The sequence below is a fragment of the Passer domesticus genome, chromosome 2, assembly GCF_036417665.1.
Source record: "Passer domesticus isolate bPasDom1 chromosome 2, bPasDom1.hap1, whole genome shotgun sequence".
Lineage (NCBI taxonomy): Eukaryota > Metazoa > Chordata > Aves > Passeriformes > Passeridae > Passer > Passer domesticus.
Genome location: NC_087475.1, coordinates 127,300,772 through 127,321,319, shown reverse-complemented (window position 1 = coordinate 127,321,319; position 20,548 = coordinate 127,300,772). Strand labels below are relative to the sequence as shown.

Sequence of the window (20,548 nt, the reverse complement as noted above, 5' to 3'; positions counted from 1 at the left end):
CGGAGGTGCCAGCGGAGCTGGAAGTGCAGAGAGCACGGCCTGAGCGTGTCCTGCTGCAGACGGCAGGGATCCGGGCAGGAGGGGCAGGCGGCTCCTGCCTCTCCCTGCCCACAGGGAAAGCACGGCTCAGCTCGGCCAGGGTGCCACACAGACACCTACTGCTGCAGTAACCCCAGCCCAAACCCAGCTGCTGGGACATCAGCCTCGGATTAAAATGCATTTGTCCCCACAGGAAGGGGAACTTGGGTCTCCGAGCTTTTCCAACCAAATGATCTTGTGATTCCTCAACTACTCCACAACCTCCTTTGGACGGAGGCCAGTGTCACCTGTCTGGGACAAGCAGCAGCAGGATCCTGCTTGTTTCCAAGCACAGCAAGAAGCAGGGAGTTTCACTGTCAGAATCTGGTTTTATTCTGTTTGAACCTCGGCCTTTGCCCTGCAGTTCAAGTCCGGGTTGCTGTTGAAACAAACACTGTTATTTGTACACATTTGTCGGCGTATCTCTGGTTCGTGACGAGTGTTTCACAAGCAGGGTTTACTCTGTTTCAAACACCAGAAGCCACAACACGACAGATGCCGGCGTGTCACTGCACTCACAGGCTGAGGCATGCAGTGGAAGCGCGGCGAGGGAGGCGTAGCGACGCGCGGCCCCGTTTGCATAGTGAGGAGCTGGCGGGGGACACGGCAGGACACACGCGGGGATCAGCCCGGCTCCGCTGCTGGCAGCCCGCGGGCTCCACACGCCCACGGCCGGGCCCAGCCGGGCTCGGGACGCGCTCTCTGCCAGCCTTGGCCGCGCCGCTGGGGACAGGACAGGGCTGCCCTGCCCCAGGGCCCAGGAGCCCGGCCCTCGCAGCATTGCTAAAGGCTTGTTTCTGAAATCTGTGAGAGTCTTTAAGGCTTCGATCTCCCCCTCTGCTTTCACTGAGAAAATACAAAGAAGCGCTTGTTCAAGCTACACTTCATGACTACTGTGCACCGCATGTACAATAGCATTGGAAGAGAAATACTGACAATATAAACAACGTCATACAATCACCTGGCATGATCCCTTTTGGCACTTTTCCTTCATTTATCCCATCGCGCTGACTCCGAACACGGACCTTCCTGTACGGCTTTTCCCGGGCAGAGAGCTCCAGAGGGTCGGAAAGCAACTTTCTGGGAGTCGCTGGCATCTTTGGCAGACACAGTCCTTCTGTCAGGGAACCAACCCCAGCCCCTCCGGATGAGGCATTTTGGGAGGACACTCCCACGCCCGTGCTGTCCCACAGCCAGCAAGGAATGCCTTCATCCCGGAGGGAAGGCAGCTGAGGCTTACAAAGGACTTTCAGAGGAGTGTGAATAAATTCTTGGTTTAATCTCGTGCTGCATCCACCGTTCAGCAGGAGGTATTTTCCTTCTCAGCTGGCATGATTTCTGGCAAAGGTGGTGTCATTCCTGACCTTTACAGGGGAGAGGCTGGGTGCTCCTGCTCTTTTGAGTGTAATTATTTACAATTTTTGTTGTTTTCTGCAAGCTTACACAAACTTGGAGAGTGTTAAATTAATAAAACATTCATCCTGGCTTTGCATCGCCGCAACCTTTCCACGACACAATTGCGACTGCACATCCAAAGGTCTCCTTGAATGCAGATGCCGTGGCCTGTGCGTGATGCCTGGGAGTTGGGATCTCTGTTTTGGAGGCAGCCAGGAGGTCCCATGAAGTTTTTTTTGGGTGGGGACAAGCTCCAGCCCAGGCACTGCCCCCTACACTTCTGCCCGGCTTGGATTTGGGATCAGGAAATTAACGCACAAACCCCTAAACACTTTTAAAATCTTTTCAAAAGAAGGTATTTAAGACACTGGCATAGTGCATTGGGCTGTGAAATCTGTTTTAAGAGGGGAAAGAAAAGATACATTCAGCGTGTAAATCCATTTTTTTGTGGTGTAAGCAGCCCAGCCCCAGCTGAACCCCCACAAACACCACGAGAAAAAAGGAAACTGTTTAGGGAAGTGTGTTTGGGGCTCCAGGGATGAGCCACAGAAAAGGGGGCCTGTAAAAATAATTCTAAATCTAAATGCACCTGGGAAGTGCAAAACGCAGCTCAAAATGTTGGGAAAACCAGCATGGATTCCGAGTTAAAGCTGCGGCTTTCCCTCCTGAGCTCCGAGGGCACATCCAGGCCATCACTACTTCTCTCTGTGCTGTTCTTCTGGGTCCAGCCAAAGCTCTAATTCCTTAATTTCCTTCTAATGCACAGCTGGACAGAGGAGCAGGTTTTGGTTTGGGTCCGAAGCGCCTGCTTCAAGCAGCACCTGCCGAGGCTGAGGTGCAGGAGAGGGCCCGGAGTGCCAGGAAGGCAGAGCAGGCCAGGGCTCACCAGCCCCGGTACAACCTGAACCATCCAGTAGTTTGTGTGGCAAGGAGATACAGAGATAGAGATATATATTATGGAATCATTGCTATAAGATTTCTCAAAACAAAAGTGTCGATCTGTTGAAATATAGTATTTAAAATATATAAATTTTACCCAATAAAATATAAGATTTCTTTTTTCTTTTTTTCTGTTTTTTTGTTTCTTTTTAAATCCAGTTCAATTAGGGGGAAAAAGCCTGCCAGGGTCCTTACAGTGAAAAAGAAAACCAGTTCCCGTTTTCTTTTTGACTGTTTAAGATGGAGGGAGGAAATTCAACCATTTTCACACAGAGGAAATTGGGCAATGCAGTTGTCTTGGATCAGATCTGGCTACTGATGTGCACTGGCTGCCCTCCCTTCACAGGATCCAGCGGAAGTTTGCCCCTGCACTGTGCTCATCCCAAGAACACCCCTGCCACCTGGCACACGGGGGCAGGACAGGCAAAGCCACAAGCCCTGTCCCAAAGGTCCCCCTGGGCCTCGAGGGTCCCTGTGAATACTCTGCAAGGCAGCTGCCACGGACTGAATTCGAAGGGTACTTTTTGAGCTACGTTACTGTAAATAATCCATGAGATTAATCCATGGAAGAGGGTTAGGAACACTCAGAGGGTGGCCTGCCACACCTGGGCAGAGAACACACGCTCCACCAAGCCCAGGCTCCGAGCCAGCTCTGCCCCAGGCAGCCTCGTGCCTGGAAGTTTAGTGCATCACTCACCTGAGCTTTCTTAGTGGTGTGAGCTGAAGCCAGGAAGCTGGAGCAGGGGCAGGGCAGCCCTCGGGACAGCTGGGCTCCCATCCTGTCAGCTGCCTGGAGAGCACAGCAATGCCCAGATCTCTCGGGATGCTCCTCTGGGACAGGCAAGGACAGGCCTTGGCTGTGCTGAGACTGCTCTCAACTGAGCAAGGGACGCGGCAGCTGGGAGGACATCCTTCCAGAAACTCCCTGAACAGTGTTTCCCTTTCTTCAATACTACAGGGAAGAACATGGTTTGGAAAAGACATGGACTGGGAGAAAAGCTCCTGGGGTCCCAATGCTCAGCATGTGGCTCCAGCTGCTCCACCTGAGCTCTCTCTCCTGTCAGGAACATGAAATTACAAACCCCTATCAGGTTTTCCAGTAAAATCCTTGTTTTAGGTCTTTCTTTTCACTGCATTTGGCTTTCTGCTTCAAGAAAGTGACGAATGATCTGTACTGCTGCTGCAGACAGTGAGATACATTCATTTGGAAGTACTACAGGGGGGCTCTGTTTAGGACTCCCCAGGAGAAATACAGAGCATGGATAAGAGGCTGACCCCACAACCAGATGCAGCCTGAGGGAGAAAATGGGGCAGGCAGAGAGGAGAAGACTCTCAGACAATTTCTATGAGCAGAGCTCGTATTTCTCTTGGCAAGGGATGGTCCTCATACCCCACATTCACAACCCTCCTAGCTGGGGATCCCAGGTCTGCCCATCTGCCTGTGGAGGCCTTGCAGTGTATTCACAGGGATGACAGACAATTCCTTCAGACCAATGGACCAGAGAGGACTGGAGGATTTTTTTTCTCACACTCTCTCTCTCTTTTTTTAATCTGAAAGGACGCTGGCTTCTCTCTGAACTGGACCTAGCAATGTCTCACCACCGTAACGAAAAAACAACTGCGTGGGTGACGTAGGGCAAAAAATAGTTTTCCTATAAGATAATCTGATAAACCCCATCGTCCTCTAGAAAGGCAACATCGTCCAGCAGTGCTACTTGGCACCCAGCGTGCTCTTGGACCGCAGCAGGTACCGATCCACGCGGACTTTCCGCCTGTCCACTGTCCTGTTCTCGCTGTCGAAAATCCGCTGCAGGTGCAGGGCCAGCCTCCTGTCCTCCTCCTCTTGCTGGAGCTTCTGCTCCACGTCCCGAACCTCCGGAGGCAGCCCCACCTCCCCTGCCACGTGCCTCAGTCTTTTGACGGAGCCGTTGTGCTCCAGGTGCTTTGTTTTGCAGCGTCTCTTCCGGCCCCGCCGCAGCAGCGGCGGCTGCTCCCCGATGATGTTCTCCACGGAGTTGCAGGTGCTGTTCTGGACGTTGATCAGCTCACTGTTGTTCAGGTATTTCAGCTGCTTTTTCCCCGCTGGCTTGATGGGGACTGCGAGCGTGCTGCTGTCAGGCAGCGATGCGCTGATGCCCATGAGCCTCCTGCTCAGCACTTTCGGGCCCAGGCTGAGACAGGATTTGTCCATGAATGCATTCACCTTTAGGTCAGGGACTTCAGCCATGCGTGTGTTTAGGGAGGTTACACTTGATCTCACATCTGGGTCAGCTGCACCCTCATCAGTGGTTAAGGCCTGTGAACCCCTGTTCTTCTCAGTCCCCCTCCCCAGCTTCACTTCACTGACAGAAGGGAAGAAATCCAGCTCAGGGCGAGGCTCTCCTGTTGTGTCAGGGGGAAGGTGATCCTCCTGCGCTTGTGGCTGCTCTTTAGTGCAGCTGCTGGAGTTGGTGATGTCAGGAACCACCACGTCTTCCCCAGGCTCCGAAGCCAAGGACGTAAGGGTTGCTTTGGAGAGAGTCTTTTTGATCTGACGCTCCTGAAATATCTGCTCCCATTTTTTCAGTATTCTAGGACTGGCCTCATAGGTGGTTGGCTTCTGCAGGCTGCGGTTCAGGTTCCTGGGGGTGGATTTGATGATGAGGGGGCTGAGCACTCTGCCGTCGGGCAGCCTCTTCGGGGGGGTGCACGGGGAGCAGACGATGGGCTTGAAGTGGTTGAGCTCCTCGGAGATGCTGTCGTTGCTCTCGGGGCTGATGGAGCGCTCCGGGCGGTGCAGGGCCGACAGGGAGGACACGGCGCTGAGCAGCAGGCGCCGCTCGGCCGTCAGCTCCGGGGCCGACAGGCAGCGGTGGTTCTGCGCGCACGACAGCACCCCCAGCAGCGGCGCCGAGGCGCCCGGCAGCACCTGCAAGGAAGGCAGCACAGCTGGGAACGCGCTGGCCAGGACAGATGGGGAATGGGTGGCTGCTGGGCACGGCCATCCCCGATGGCCTCTGGCAGTCACAGCACCTCCCATGGCCAAGGCAGACACGAGCAGCAGACTACGGAGCCCAGCACAGTGGGGGTGTCAAATTTATTTCAGTCTAAGAGCTGCTCTTGCCTCAAGTAACAACCACTCTGATAGCAAAATCACACAGCCACAGGATGGTTTGGGTGAGGAGTGACTTTAAAGGCCATCTCCTTCCAACCCAAACCATTCTGTGATCCTATGAAGACCAGGCCTCTGTACCTTCTATAGTATGGAAGTGCCAATGTACCCTGATGTCAGGAAAGCAATCAGTTTTGCTCTGTTTAAACAACTTTGGAGAGAAAGGGAAAGGAAAAGATAATTATTTTCCTAAACTTCTAGAAGATTTTTTTTTTTACCAGGCTGGGGATTCAGCCTTGAAAAGAAAATGAATCACAAAACAAAAGCCTGATGAGAACCCTTTCAACTTGCAATTAGCCTCCAACGCTACACAAGAACCCTGACACCTGTCTGCTTTTCTGTTTAGTAATTCCTAACCCGGCAGGTTTTATTGGGAGCCGCAAGGAGGTGATTGGCCCCACGGCGATAACGGGGCCACAAAGCCCATATTTTATATCTCCAGATTACTGGTGCTGTGTAAGCTCAGATAAGAACATTTACACACGGGAACCTGTTTACACACGCTGCCTGTACCTTTGCTTTGGTGGCTGGGGCTGATCTCTGCCTGCTCTTGGATCTCTCCTGAATGGTGTCGTTGCAGCTCCGACTCCTCTCCACCTTGGAGGTTAAATTCCTGGAAAGCAGAAGGGTGAGAACAGGAACCTTGGGCACAACCAGCTCAACAGCCCTGGCAGTTGCCACCTGTGGGAGAGGCATCAGCCTTGGCAGCACCTGGCTGGCAGAGGTACTTCCCGTGCCCTCGGGGCTAAGGGATCCGGGAATCCTGGATTTGCAGCAGAGTCCTGCTCTGCGCTCAGGGGCCCTGCACTGAAACACGGGCACCTCTGCCCATGGCCCACAGTGAACTGAGGAGGAAGCTGGGGAAACCCCTCTGCTTCTCACCTGGAAACACACCTGGTTATTCTGCTGCTTCCTCTGCCTCAAGCAACAGCCTTCCAGGGAGTTTGGGGCTGATGCTATCCCTTCAGATCTGTGCTGCAGAAGGGAACCAGCACGCTTGAGCTCATCCTACAAAATTTTGCTTTCTGACTAATGGTTTAAATCTACAGGCAATGATTTTTCTCCTTCATGGGATGAACATTAACTTCCAGGTAGGAAGTTATCAGACAGACACCACATTCTACCAATGAGTCTGCTCTAAAATTCCAGAAAAAAAAAATCACTTATTTTAGATTGGAACCACCATTTGAATTGGAGCACGTCAGGTGTGTTTACATCTTTAAAGGATATTAAATAAAGTCTCAGCATCTTACCCTGAAAGGAAAGCAAAGGAGTAAGCACTGGTCTTGGAAACAAAAGCTGACCGGTGTGTTTGCTTGCCCTGGAATGGTTCTTCATTCTCGGAGTCCGAGAGACGTTCAGGAAACTGAAGTCAACCAAGGAACAGTTAGCTGACATGCACAACAAAAAGAATCACTTGGAAAATAAAGCTCTTTCTTGCAAAAGTGTTGAAGATCCCCACATCCCCCATTTCTGATTATACTGAGAGGACATAATGCATAAAAAATACAAAAATAAGCACATAGCTCCTATACATAGCTGTTAGTCATCAGATAAAGGCTAGTTATTGATCAAGATAATGTGGGAAAATTCTACAATAGAGGTTACTGCAGGGTGTTGGTTACTCAGCCCCCATGGGTCAGCCTATCAAATGGAAATTTTAAGAGCATTTTCCTGCAGGGCCTCCCAAATGAAATGGGAAACAGGTAGAAGTCAGCATGAAGAATGTGTTGAACTTCAGTTGTACAACTTCACTGCAGAAGATTCATGGAGAATTATTCATGGAAATGCATGCAAGCCTGAATACCAAGGGTATCCCCAAAGCTGTGGGGATCTGCTGTGTCAGGAAGAGTCACACAGCAGAGGGTAAAAAGGGGGACAGAAACCTCTAGAAGAATGTCTGCAGTCCTTATAGACCCTGGAAGACAGTTCTCATTAACAAGGATCTTTATAGTCTGCCAGCTCATAGCCTTCATAAACTATTAAAACTCAATCAAGGAATCCTGGAAAGCCAAAGAATGAAAATTTTGATATGTGGGCAGGAAGGAGAAGCATGAGATCACTTACACAGTCTTGGTTCCCTTTCAGCACTACAGATTCATCTTTTTTCTGCTGTTCCTCCATTCTTCTTTTCCCTACGTCCATGTCATCTAGGATGAACTTGTGAATCAGATCCTCAGATGTCTTTTCTTCTTGCAGTTTCTCTTCTCTCAGCTGGAAATAAAGACAAGAGAGGTAGAGTAGTTATAATTTGAAGTCCAACACTTACAGACTGGAAAGAACAAGACTTTAGTCACATCATTTAATTTTGTGCCTTCATTTCTCTACTCCAGGGTGGAGCCACTGCCTCTCTCTCACAATAATGTGAAGACTGGTTTGCCTCTATACCACATTTGTGGTTTACACACAAGAATCATGGATTTTATCTTCTTTGCAAAACAACAAAGGCACCGTGAGGCCCAGGGCTGGACAAAGCCTTCTCTGCCACTATTTTAGAAAACAGAGAGACAAAAGCTTTTCTCTACTTGTAGGTGATCACACTACATATAAAAATGTGCAACAACAGCTTCAAGCAAGCTGTGATATTTCAGTTTTAGCCTCCCAATGGCCTGACACGCAGCACACACAATTTGGCAGACACACAAGCAGCAGCATCTAAAATAAAAGGTGAGATGCAGCAATTCCCATGCTGAAAGCCACACGAGAGATGACATCCCATTGTTTCACCAATGCGTTGGGATGGAGGGGATCCAGAGAGGCCACCTTTCCCCCGACAGCCGACCCCAGGCTCAAAGCTTGAATTCAGCTTCAAACGGGGAATGCCAGGATCTGGGACACAAGGCACATGGGCTCTCATGGGCTGCCTGTCCTGCTGCACTGCTCTCTTTTCTGCCAGGTTGGTTTGTTGTTTTGTTTTTTGTTTTTTGTCAGACTTGCTGTCAAAACCAACAAGACCCCTTTTCTCCTCCTTTCCACTACCTTTTCCTGAGGAACAGCCTTGGCACCATCTGATTGTCCCTGCCCAGGGTAACCAGGTTCTCCTCCCTCTATCACCCAACCATTTTCCCAGCTTGTGTCTTGCCTCTTCCTCAACTTAGACACAGCCCAGGAATAGTCTACATCTATCTGTACATAGAACAGATCCTCCCTCCTTCCTCCATCCACCCTCCACGCAGAAGTTATCCAGACCTTTGACTGACACCTCTTTGTCCTGCTCATGAATCACAGCACCAGGAATTCATATCCCTGGGCTTTTCCTCATATTTTGGCAAAGGTACCTCAGGTGCTTAAGAAGCTCCCTAACTCAAAAAGACAGCAACAACTTCTTCCAAAAATACTTAGTGTTTTTCTTCCCTGCTGGAGGAAGGCAAAACCTCAGAAGTATGGACATAAGGATGACAAAGGAAACAGAGTTCACGAGACATTACAGGAAAAGCACACTGTGATTTTCAAATTGGCAAAGACCCAAATCCTACTGAATCCAAACATGAGGAAGACAGAAACAAGGAGGAAAACAAGGAAGAAAAAAGGCAGAAACCAGGAAAAACTCCACTGTGTGGCTGATTGTGGGTGTTCAGCAAATATTTTCAAAGACCGGTTCGACTCCTTGCTTAGAGTTGTTTTAAGATGTATCTTTAAATTCCTCATCTATTAATAATCTCAAGCAATAACTACAACAGTCTGACTAACATAGATTGTGACCACATGATGCAGACATGATGAATAGTCTGCTCTAAGTCAACAGTATTTCTGCCTTTTTTGAAGCATCTGAAAAACAAATTCACACTAAGATTTATCACAATTTTTTTTTTGGCTGGCTGAAATACCAGCCAGCACTCGTGTCCCTCCTATATTTCTCATGTAGAAGAAAGTTATATGGAAAAATTCACTTTTCTGGCTAAATTATAAAATCAAAAGGCACAAGAATATGTAACAACACACAGGAACATTTAAGGATTTTGAGGAAATCCATGGCACAATTAGTGTGAGCTGACAACTCCAGCTTTGCTGACAGTGAAGTCAAAAAGGCAACAACAGGATCTTAATCCTAATTAATAGAATACAAAAAAGAATTTAGGTCCAGAATTAAGGCTGCAAGCAAAATCAAACTCTAATGATAAAATCTGTACTAACTTCAAAAATAATAATCTGAAGTAGCCTTAATGTAAATTGTCTCCCAGAGGATTTCCTTCCAGACATGGCAATGCTGTGCTGAGGCAGGAGGACGAGAAACTGAAACAATGTAGTGAGAAACATGTACCCTGGGAGAAGGACCTCACTGTATCTGAGCAGCATCTCTGAAATACTGGAAGCAGGACCAGCAGCTGCTGTGAACAGCACAGTTATCAGGAAATGCATTTTAGTCCTTCTGGATACTGCAGCTGCAGGGGGGGGAAATGCAGTACAAGCAATCAATTGTTCACTCAGAACCACCATTCCTGCCACTACCATTTAATTCCAAAGTTTGGCAAACTCACGTTTGGTGTCCTCTCTTCCCTGCAGGAACTGTCCAGGTCTGCTGCCTCCCGAGCCTGCTCCGCCTGCCCTGGCTCTGGGAGCTGCATGTCAGCACATGCCTCAGGTAGGAGTTGCCCTCCCACTCTGCGTGCTCACAAGCAACAGACTTGCTTGTGATAGACAGAAAGACAGCTGGACAGGGTGAGTTAGGGTTTGAGTGCACAGAAATGACAGCCTCCTCTGGAAAAACATAAAATGCAAGAGCACCAAGGGCACAAAAGAGGAAAACCCTATCTTGCTGTCCTGCACAGACAGCAAAAATCTCTCTCATTCTGAAATCCAGTTGAGAAAATTAAGCTATGAGATAATCCAAGTCAAATAAAATCTTTTTAGTACACAATTACGGTATCACTTTGTTTTCAACTGCAAAAAGTGTGGAAGCAGGTCAAGAGTTCAGGTATGTAAAACAACTCACAGCTGGGAGATATAATAAGGTTTGGAAATGCTCCTGTCCCTTCCTCAGCAGCAAAGCCCAGGTTATCCCCATTCCACAGGCAGGGAAGCTGGGATGAAACCCTGTATCTCAAGACAGGGAAGGAAACCAAATCATAGATTCCCAAACCTGAGTCCTCCCTGATTCAGAAGTTCAGAGACACCAAGAAACTCTTGATAAGTAGCAACAGTGACAATCTTCAGATCAGCTTCCCTACAACTTCCTGACAGGAGGGTAGAGCCAGGTGAGAGTCAGTCTCTCATCCCAGGTAACAAGTGACAGGACAAGAACTAAGTTTAGGCTGGGTATTCCTTCCCTAAAAGAACAGCCAGTCACTGGCACAGCCCACAGGTGGAGTCCCCTTTCCTGCAGGGATTTAAAAGCCATGTGGATGTGGCACGGGGAGACATGGGATAGTGGTGGCCTTGGCAGTGCTGGGGGAACAGCTGGACTCCATCCCAGAGGGCTTTTCCCATCTAAACGACTCTGTGATTCTATTCTGAATGAGGAAACAGAGTGGCTGCATCACCACTTGTCATTTTACCAGCCAAATCCCACTGCCATTTCCTCTCAGATGACGATTCACAGAATCTCCTCCCACACGGCTCTTTCAGCTGAGCTTCACAAAAACCAAGTTGAAGCTGGCAGGGGGAAGAAACCCATCTCCCATCTGGCAGGGGGCAAGAAGGGGAAGGCAGCAGGCTGAACAAGATAAAAACATGCCCAAATGCTAGAAACGTGGTAAAGAATTTCCTTCTGACTGGAAGGGAAGGGAGAAGGGCTGGCACTGGACTGCACGTGGTATCTTTTTGCTGAAGTCAGGCTGTAGATGTAAGAACCTTTCCAGCTGCAGCCTGACCATGCTGCAAACGTGCTTCCTTAAATTTGATAGAGAATTGCTGCTGAAAATGCCACAAGTCCCACGACTTTGCACACAGTGTCCCTGCCTTCCTGGCAAGGCACCTCAGTTGGAGAAGAGTTTGCAATTCCTAATGAATTCCTAATTTCCTTAACGAAACAGTCAGCCAGAGCTACCTTAGTAACCTGCAGTGACAGTGCCCATTAGTGTCACTGCTAATTCCATACATGGAGAAGCAGGAGGGAAGACCCTTCCATGCTTTTTGACTGTCTCCTCACACATACGTGTTTCCCAGACCAGTTATCTACTTGAAATATCACCTATTTTCCTACCCAGACAAGGCTGTTTTAATAACTCAATCAGCACCCCAGCCCTTTTTAAACCTGTTGAGATCTATAAGTGAAAACCCAAAGAAAATCCTTCAACAATGAAAAACCCCTCAGGTTCCTTTTACCCAGCAGGTAAAATAATCAGCGAGGGGCTGAACCCACCTCAAGGGAAAACAAGATCACAAAGATCAAAAACCTAAAAAATATTTTCATGAGCTTTTTTTTTTTTTTTTTGGTCCTTAAATGACATTTTATTCTTGGCTAGAAATAAATAGAAAGCTCTAGTTTGTAATAGTTTGTTTTTGAGGAGAAGGATGTTAGAAGGAGATGCCTTGTGCTGCAAAAGCCTTTATGGAATTACATCCACAACCAAACAGTCACTCCAAAGAAGGTACATTTCCATGTTCTGGAAGGCAGGCTAAGATAGTAAAATTTGACTTCTACATGCTCAGTTACAGCCATTTCCTGAACTGGCTGAACAGTATAAGGAGAATAAATGACCTTTGTTAGAGAACAGGAAAAAAGAGCCCTTCAGGTTTCCCTACAGGTAGGATGGCATTCCTGCAGGAAATCCAACTTGTTTTGGAAGAAAAAACACAATTGCCCAAAATACTGACCTTTCTTAGCTGGCTTTCATATTCTTCTCGGAGTTCTCCTGTTTTGCTCAATTTGATGGGTGCTCTGAATATAAAGTCTGGAAAGAAAAGAGGAAAAAAAAGGAGATATTTTTTAGTGGAGGATAACTGGTGCTGGCCATTATTTCCCAAAAAGGGTGAGATCTCCACAGGCTGCACAAGAGCTTCTGCAGCACTTCTTCAACCCCAGATGTTTATATTCTGCTATTGCTATCACAGCTCTGTTTAACACAGAGAAACATCAGGAGGAGGATGGCCACGCAATCCCACTTTGCACTTCCCGAGTTTCCTTTGAGATTCTCAAGAGTCCTTGACAAGCAGTTAAGCAATCAGGGAGCACTGGGAGGATGTAAACACAGGGGTGAAGGAACAGCCTGGGGATGTCACAGGGAATCTGAGTCCCGGGAACAAACCCAGGCTTCAAGCGCAGGGAACCTGAGTGCCAGGAGCAAAGGCAGGACTCAGGCACAGGGAACCTGAGTGCCAGGAGCAAAGGCAGGACTCAGGCACAGGGAACCTGAGTGCCAGGAGCAAAGGCAGGACTCAGGCACAGGGAACCTGAGTGCCAGGAGCAAAGGCAGGACTCAGGTGCCTGCTGCAGGCAGACAGCCCAGGCCCAGGCTGCCAGCAGCAGCACACACCCCGCATTCACAGCCCTGCCCCTGAGCCGTTCCCGAGGATCGGAACGCTCCTGTTTGCTCGGGAATGCCTCCTCCTCATCCCCTGCAGTGCCTGCACTGCTGTGCCACGGATCCCGAGCGAGCCCAGCCTTTCTCCTGCTTGCAGGGCACTCCCCAGATCAGGGGTTTGAGCGGGCAGGATGCTCTGTCTGGCAGAGTTCCCTGTCCTGCTCCCACTTCCTTCCTTTCCCCTCGGGAAGTCAGAAACCAAAAGCATACTGGCACAGAGTTACAGCTCAGCTTCCATCCCTGGAGTCTCTTATTCCCAGAGGAGCCCTTTGCTTGTATTGGCCTCAAAGCTCCCTCCCACTTCCGTGCAGTGCAAGTCTGGGCAAGTTGCACTTCAGCTGGAGGAGCCTGGAGGCAAAAGGGAACAACCAGAACAAAACAACAACCCCTGGACAACCATCCTGGCTCAATCCGTATCAGCATTCCAGGCAGGGTGCAGCACAGCTCATCATCCCAGTGTGCTACGGTCAGGATGGAGCAGGTTTGAGCAAGGAGGAAACATCAAGGGTACTTCCCTTCCCCATCCTGCTAAAATTGAAGGATATAAACCAGCAGCTCCATCGAAGGTTTTCACAGAATCCCAAGATTATTCAGGCTGGGAAAGACATCTGAGATCATTGAGCCCAGTCTGTGACCAATCCCACCTTGTCAGCAAGGCCAGAGCACTCAGTGCCCCATCCAGTCGTTCTCTGGACACCCTCAGGGATGGGGACTGCACCACCTCCCTAGGCAATGCCTGATCACCCTTTCAGTGAAGAAATTCCTCCTGCTTCCCAAAGGGAACGTCCCTTGGCACAGCTTGAGGCTGTTTCCTCTTGTCCTGTCCCTGTTCCCTGGGAACAGAGCCCAAAGCCCCCTGTCAGGGAACAGTGGAGAGCCACAAGGTCCCCCCTGAGCCTCCTTTTCTCCAGAACCTCCCTTTTGTTCCATCTGGCTCCAAACGGAAGGTACATGGCAGGGTGGATCCAACACCCAGTGACCAGCTGGCAGCAAACAGCTGCTGTTTCCTGGTACTCACACGCCTGCACGAGCCAGGCTTGTTTCTCAAGGACAACATCCCAAGTGTCCCTACACACGTGATCCAAATCCCAAGAGATGCTGATGCTGGGGAGGCCAGGCCGCATTCCCTGCTCCTGCAACCAGCCACGCTGGAAACCTTCCACCGGCTTCCCAAAATGTTTTTTTTCAATTGTGTCCTTGAGCGGTTCCAGCTCTTGTGAACTTTATCAAGCTGAAACTTCCACGGAGACAGTCCCAAGAGCAGCAGCAATCTGTACCTCGCCTGCAGCAAACTTCAATTACTCCTCAGTGTTTAAGGCTTGTCTCCAGAGCTCAAAAGGTGGAGTTTTCCCCTCCAGGGCACAAGCTAACCCAGGGAAACACGCAGCAGAGGTGCCTCCAGGGCTGGGCACAGGGACAGAGGGGTGCTGCACCCAAGGATGCTCTGCTGTTGGCACAGAACCATTCCAAGTGGAACCAGACCAGTCCTTGCACTGGCAGGAAGATGAGGTGATCAGAGCATCCCGTGTCTTTCTCTGGCACTCCTCCCCGTGCCAGTTCTGGATGTTCAGGTCCAGGACAAGGCTGCTCATGTGCGCCACAGCCTAGGACAACAACAAAGCAGGCAAAACCATGGAAGAAGAGGCTTTTTACTTGATTTTGCAGCAAATCTCCTGTTTGCCCTTCCTCTCGAGTGATCTGTGGGTCAGCAGAAGTGGCTCCTGAGCGAAGCTGACTCTGAAGGGCTGCTGGGAGGGCTGCTGCTGGGATGCTCCTTCCCAGCCTGGCGAGAGCACTGAAACACTCGTGGTGGCAGATCAAACCTGGCATCCTGCTTCTTTATGCTGGCAGCCAAGAGCTGCATCCCATTGTGCTCAGTCTTGGAAAAAACAACTGATTTCTGCACTATTTGAGAGGACAAAAGATCTTCTAATTATTTAACACTGGTTTTCTTTGTAAGAGGCATCTGACTTGCAGCCTCCATCCCCTTGAGCGAGTCCATCCTTTCCACACCCGCTCGGAAGTGTGTCTTACACACCATCTCCATGGGGCAGCACTCCTGACCAAAACATTTTATATTTACTGGCAAAAGATCCAGAAACCTCCATCTGGTGAATTCAGCAACACGGGCTGACTGAAAGTAAAGCTGAACCCGATTCAGAACCCTTTGGTTCCCTGTCTGTCGTTCAGAGGCTCCTGGGTTGTGCCAGGCCGATGCCATCAGGCAAGCGCCAGCTCTGCCACCAGCAGCAGCGAGTCCCCCTCGCCTCCAGCTTCCATGGAAACTTTCAGCAGGCTCTGCAGCTCCTGTTTCCCTCAAGGTTTTTACTACTTTCCTTTTACCTCCTGCCAGTTAACACTTGCAGCTGAAGGTGAAATCTTAAATGTTTTCGAAACATTTAAGAAGTTAGGAATTTTCTGACCCTGGCACAGGTGTTACCACCACTCAACTGGAAAATTATTTTCCAAGAGTTAATGATCCACTGCCATGCCTCTCACACTGACCACTGGGGCTAGCTCTGGGTCTGGTCCTAATCACTCTCTTCATTAATGGCTTGAATGGCAGATTAAAAATAATGTAAATATTGTGGGGTGCTGGAGAGAGGACAGTGAGGAAAGAGATGGAGATGCAAGTGGCACCCTCTCCTATCTTCCTAGGAAATCTTAAATTCAACTCATCCCCCCAGCAATACAGCACCATGACAAGGAGGAAAAAAGGGATGGTGTCAGCTTTAACCAGTTTGATGTGGGGAGCAAATCACTGCTTTTCCCGGGACAGGGAAAGGCTTCTTTGGGATTGCCACTTCCATACTTTTAGCACTGTGGTCTTGAGACAAAAAAACAACTGGTGACAGGCTACAGAACAACAGAAACAACAGGAACTTAAGGAATCACCAGGAAATGCTCAAGAACTAGACTGGTTTGGTCCAGTGGGGAAAGGGGAAAACCACTGCCAAAAAAGGACTGGGAGGAAGGAGGGGGAAGTCATTTTACAAGCCTGGCACAAACACACCACACCTCCTGCACGAGCGTCACTTGGTGATTGTTGTGCACTGCTACTGGGCAGAGGGGAAACAAGAGAAATCCGATGCTCTGAAATGGGAATGCACTTATTTTCTCACAAACGGGGCCGAGCACCTCGCTGCAAACATATCCTGTTCCTTCTCCCTGGCCAGCTGAATCCTCAAACACACGCCCGCAGTCTCCAAGCCTCCCATCTGCTGCTCCTCTCTGCCTTCCAAGAATTTCACCAAGCAACTGCTTCAATATCAGAAACCTCGCTCAGCAGAGCTCTGCAGCCAGCACTGCAGCTTTAGCCCCAAGCCTGGCCTGGCAGCAGCACCCAGGGGCTCTGTGGAACCTGGATGCCCACAGAGAGGACGTGGGACCCGCAGGCCACCTGCATCCTCCTGGAGCAGCAGCCGGGGCCAGGCTGAAGGCAGCAGCGCAGCTCCCAGGGAATCAGGTGCCCAGGAGCTCTCAGGGAAAGCCAGCTCATGCCAAGACACAACACAGGCAGCGAGCCTGTCTGATTTCTGTCCAGTTCTGTTTGACAAGTGCCATGACAAGGACTTTGACTTTACACCTATTTGGTCACCTAGTGCAGAATCCCAGCCTCAGGCAGGGCCTGAGGGCTCCTTCAACCCAAGGAATCCCAAAGGGAATAACGAAAACTGGGACATGAAACCATGATTAATGAGCCGGTTTAAGATGGAATAATCAAGGTATGTCAAATGGTCATACCGAGCAGTTTTAAAGATTTTGCACATTTTAAGTGATTAAATTAAATACCTGAGCTTAATCGGTGTTTGATAACGGAATCACACAATAACTGAGGCTGGCAAAGACCTCTGGAGACCCAACCCTCCTGCTCGAGCGGGGTCAGCAGGAACAGGCTGCCCAGGCCCATGTCCAACTGGGTTTTGACTCTCCCTGAGGATGGAAACTCCACAAACACTCTCAGCAGCTCGTGCCAGTGCTTGGTCACCCTCAGAGCAAATGGTATTTTTCTTGTGGCCAGTGAAACTTGATGTGTTTCAGTTTGTGTCCTTCGCCTTCCATCCTGGCACTGGGCACCACTGGCATGAGCTGGGCTCTGATGCCCTTGCTGCTCTCCCTCAAGGGCCTACACACACTGATAAATATATAAATATATAAATATATGCATTACATGCCCATTGATAAGGCCACGGTGACCAGGAGAGGCTCATGAGGCTTGGGAGAGAGCAAATGTGACCCATCCCTTCACAAGGGCAGGGAGGAGGAACAGCAGGGTCAGCCCCTCCTCGGTCCCACACGCATCTCACACAGCCCAGGACAAGCAGAGAATTAAAACTAATTCCACTCGAAAAAGCCCAGCTCAGGCAGTGCACAGGCATTCCTGCAGCATGGACGCTCTCATCCAAGGAGCCCATTGAAGCACGACTGACAGCACTGCCCTGACTCGGGAGTTCCCACTGTCCCTCCTCCGGAGGAAGCTCGGGAGCTTCAGCTCGGCTCCCCCTGGGCAGCCCATCTGTTCGTGGACTCAGCAAATCCTTCATGAGAAGCCTTCCTAAATCTCTTCCAGGTTAGTGGGGTTAGCTCAAACCACCAATTTGAGCTGTTTAAGCTCGTCCTGCCAACTCTTCCCACAGCCAATTAGAGGCTGCTGACACAAGCAGGGAGCGGGAGACCAGAAACACGCTGGGAAGGGAACGGGCTGGGCCACGAGGATGTTTATCTGAGGCTTGAATCCTTGTTTGCTCCCGGGGCTCCCTCAGCACTGCTGCAGCACCTCTCCAACCACAGATCCCAGCGCACCCCGAGTCCTGACAGCAGCAGGGCGGGCATCTCCAGCAGCTCCCACCGGGAAAGAGCAGTGCCGCTGCCTCACGCGAGGGTTTATTGTGAAGGGAACACAGGGAGCAGTTTTCTAGGAGTTCAGAAGGCATCTGCTTTGGAGGCAGGGAGCAAACGTGCAGCTAAAGCCACGAACACAGGGACGACGGCCTTTCTCTATGTCAACAACCCACCAGCACTTCCCATGCTGCAAAACCCTCCCTGTCTCGACGCACCACAAACCTGCCCAGCTCCTGCCAGCACCGCTGGGACCGTCCACTTTGGGGCCACAAAAACACCCCAGGAAGCGGGGAAACACCCCCGCCAGCGGCATCCCCTGGGGGGGCGGTGCTCGGCATCCCCTGGGGGGCACTCCCGATGGCCCAGGCAGGGGGGTTCGGCCCCGGGCAGGGGGGTTCGGCCCCGGGCAGGGGGGTTCGGCCCCGGGACCCCCTCCCCGCCCGGCCGGGGCTGAGCCCCCGCGAACTCATCGCACGGCCCCGCCCCCCGGCACAGGCCCCGCCCCCCGGCACAGGCTCCGCCCCCCGGGCTGAGCTCATCGCGCCTCCCGCGCGCCGGCCCCGCCCCCCGGGCTGAGCCCCCGCGAGCCCAGGCGGCAGCCCCGCCCCCCGGCACCGCCCCCGCCCCGCGCCCGCCGCCCCTCCCGGTGCGGGATGGGGGGGGCGCAGGTGCCGCCGCCGCCGCCGCTGCCGCAGCCGCACCTTGCTCCGGCGGCCGCTGCTCCCCGCCCGCTGCTCCGGCCGCCGTGCTGGCTGCGGGCTCGGCCTGCCGCCGCCGGGCCCGTGTGGAGAGGCGGCTGCGGCACAGCGGGCAGCAGAGGCCCGGGCCCTGCGGGCAGCGCTGGAAGCAGGCGAGGCAGAGCGAGTGGCGGCAGGGCGGCGTCACGGCCTCCACCAGCGCCTGCCGGCACACCGGGCACTCGGCCACCGACAGCACCACCGCGTCCTGCTGCTCCTCGGCCGCGGGCCGGCCCCGCCGCCGCCGCCCCCGCAGCGCGGCCCGGCCGCCGGCACCCGCCGCCGCCGCCGCCATCTTCCCACACTTTGAAGGGCCGCGGCGGCCACGCCCACCGCGCATAATTCATGAGGGGACGCCCCGCGCGCGCCGCATAGTAATGAGCGCGCGCCGGCCACGCCCGCTCATGAATATTCATCCGCGCGGCAGCGCCCCCCGCGCCCGGGCGGGGCGGGACGGGACGGGCTCCTGGGATAAATCATGGAACCGCAGATGGGCGGCAGTGGAAGGACCCTGCAGGCCGTCCAGCGCCACCCCTGCCAGGGCAGGGACACCTCCCACTGCCCCAGCCCTGTCCAGCCTGGCCTTGGGCACTGCCAGGATCCAGGGGCAGCCACACTGCTCTGGGCTCCCTGTGCCAGGGCTTTTCCATCCTCACAGGGAACAATTCCTAACCCCCAGTATCCCACCCATCCTGCCCTCTGGCAGTGGGAGCCATTCCCTGTGTGCTGTCCCTCCATGCCTTGTCCCCAGCCCCTGTGCAGCTCCCCCGGAGCCCTCCCGGCTCTCTGCGGTGTCCCCAGGTGAGCACGCCCGGCTCTGCCCGCCCGTGGTCACAGCCCCGCTGGTCCCTCCGTCCCTATCCTGATCCAGGAGCCTTTGCTCGGTGCTCCCTCCGCTGTCCGGCTGGGCAGGGGCTGGGGGAGCAGCTCGGGTGGGCACCCAGCACCCAGCACCACGGCCGGTGACTCAGAGCACAGCGGAGCAGGCAGAGCCTCTGCACCAGTTGCTATGGAAATCTCCTGCGCTTCCCTTCTGCCTCTCATCCCTTTGCTGGGGCACCAAACCGATCTGTCTTTTCGTCATATTTTAGCACCCTCCCTGGTGAAGGCTCTCAGCCACACTGGGTTGGCAGGAGTGAAAATGTGGCTGCAGAGACAGGGGTGAAGCCTGCACCTCTGGGCCTCCCTGGGCAGGCTCCTCTCTCCCGGCTGGAGAGGGGAAGGGCTGATCCGTGCCCGGGAAGCAGCCTCTGCACGAGTGCCAGGAGCCTGCTGGGGGATATCGCTGGCTCCCCACCCCACCCACGCTCCTATCTTTAGTTGTCTCTGGCTGCTGAGTGACTAAAGGGATACCAGCACGTGGATCCCTGCTGTGGCGGGCTCCGTGCGATGCCAGCTGACAAGAAAGCTGCTTCTCGTGAAACAAAAACCTCGCAGTGACTTTGTTAGGGTGAGTGATGGCGGCGGTTCGGGACTGGCCCGGCTCCAGCAGTTTGTCTGTCCGTCCCGCAGGCGCTGCTGCTGGCCACGGTCACAGGGAATGAGCTATTCCCGAGCTCCACAAAGCTGCTGCTCCCGGGATCAGCCTGCACCGGGAGCTGGGAGCCCTCGGGGAGGGACAGGGAACGTGGGAGCACCAAAGCTACCTGCAGGACAAGGAGCTGTGCAGAGCCCTGCAGAGCCCCAGCACGCTGGATCTGGGAAAGGATCTCTGCCAGCTGTGCTCCCAAATCCAGCTGCACATCCAGCTGCCCTGGACACAACTCGGCTTCTGGGTCTCCAGCTTCTCTGTGGGCCCAAAGCCCCGCAAGGGGCAATGGTTCTACATGGCCAGAGGGCAGGCTTGAGTGGAATACTGGGAATATTTTACAACAAGAGCCATAAAGAAATGGCCCAGGGTGGCTGTGGCTGCCCCTGGGTCGCTGGCAGGGTCCCAGGCCAGG

The 20,548-nt window shown here is 52.4% G+C and overlaps 1 protein-coding gene across 3 annotated transcripts; it reads right to left on the bottom strand.

Annotated features, from left to right (window-relative positions):
- Positions 1–387: 387 nt before the first annotated feature.
- RNF169 (ring finger protein 169) lies at positions 388–18,922 on the bottom strand. Of its 3 annotated transcripts, none has more exons than XM_064411208.1 (6): positions 18,570–18,922; positions 12,320–12,396; positions 7,631–7,777; positions 6,817–6,929; positions 6,077–6,176; positions 388–5,320 (listed from the first exon to the last, which is right to left on the bottom strand). In XM_064411208.1, the coding sequence occupies exons 1-6, from the start codon at positions 18,898–18,900 to the stop codon at positions 4,124–4,126; spliced, it is 1,965 nt and encodes a 654-aa protein (XP_064267278.1). In that variant the 5' UTR covers positions 18,901–18,922; the 3' UTR covers positions 388–4,123. The 3 variants fall into 3 exon arrangements, with proteins under 3 accessions (XP_064267278.1, XP_064267279.1, XP_064267281.1); XM_064411209.1 differs by lacking the exon at positions 18,570–18,922 and adding an exon at positions 18,091–18,196; XM_064411211.1 differs by lacking the exons at positions 12,320–12,396; positions 18,570–18,922 and adding an exon at positions 10,042–10,143.
- Positions 18,923–20,548: the final 1,626 nt, after the last annotated feature.

What these genes read in the sequence shown, in the direction of transcription:
- RNF169 (XM_064411208.1), bottom strand. Translation starts at nt 18,900, where the DNA reads ATGGCGGCGGCGGCGGCGGGTGCCGGCGGCCGGGCCGCGCTGCGGGGG. An exon ending in ATGAAAGCCAGCTAAGAAAG is followed by an intron (nt 7,778 to 12,319) that starts GTCAGTATTTTG and finishes CTTTATTTCCAG; the next exon opens with CTGAGAGAAGAGAAACTGCA. An exon ending in TCCTTTGCTTTCCTTTCAGG is followed by an intron (nt 6,177 to 6,816) that starts GTAAGATGCTGA and finishes TCTGCTTTCCAG; the next exon opens with GAATTTAACCTCCAAGGTGG.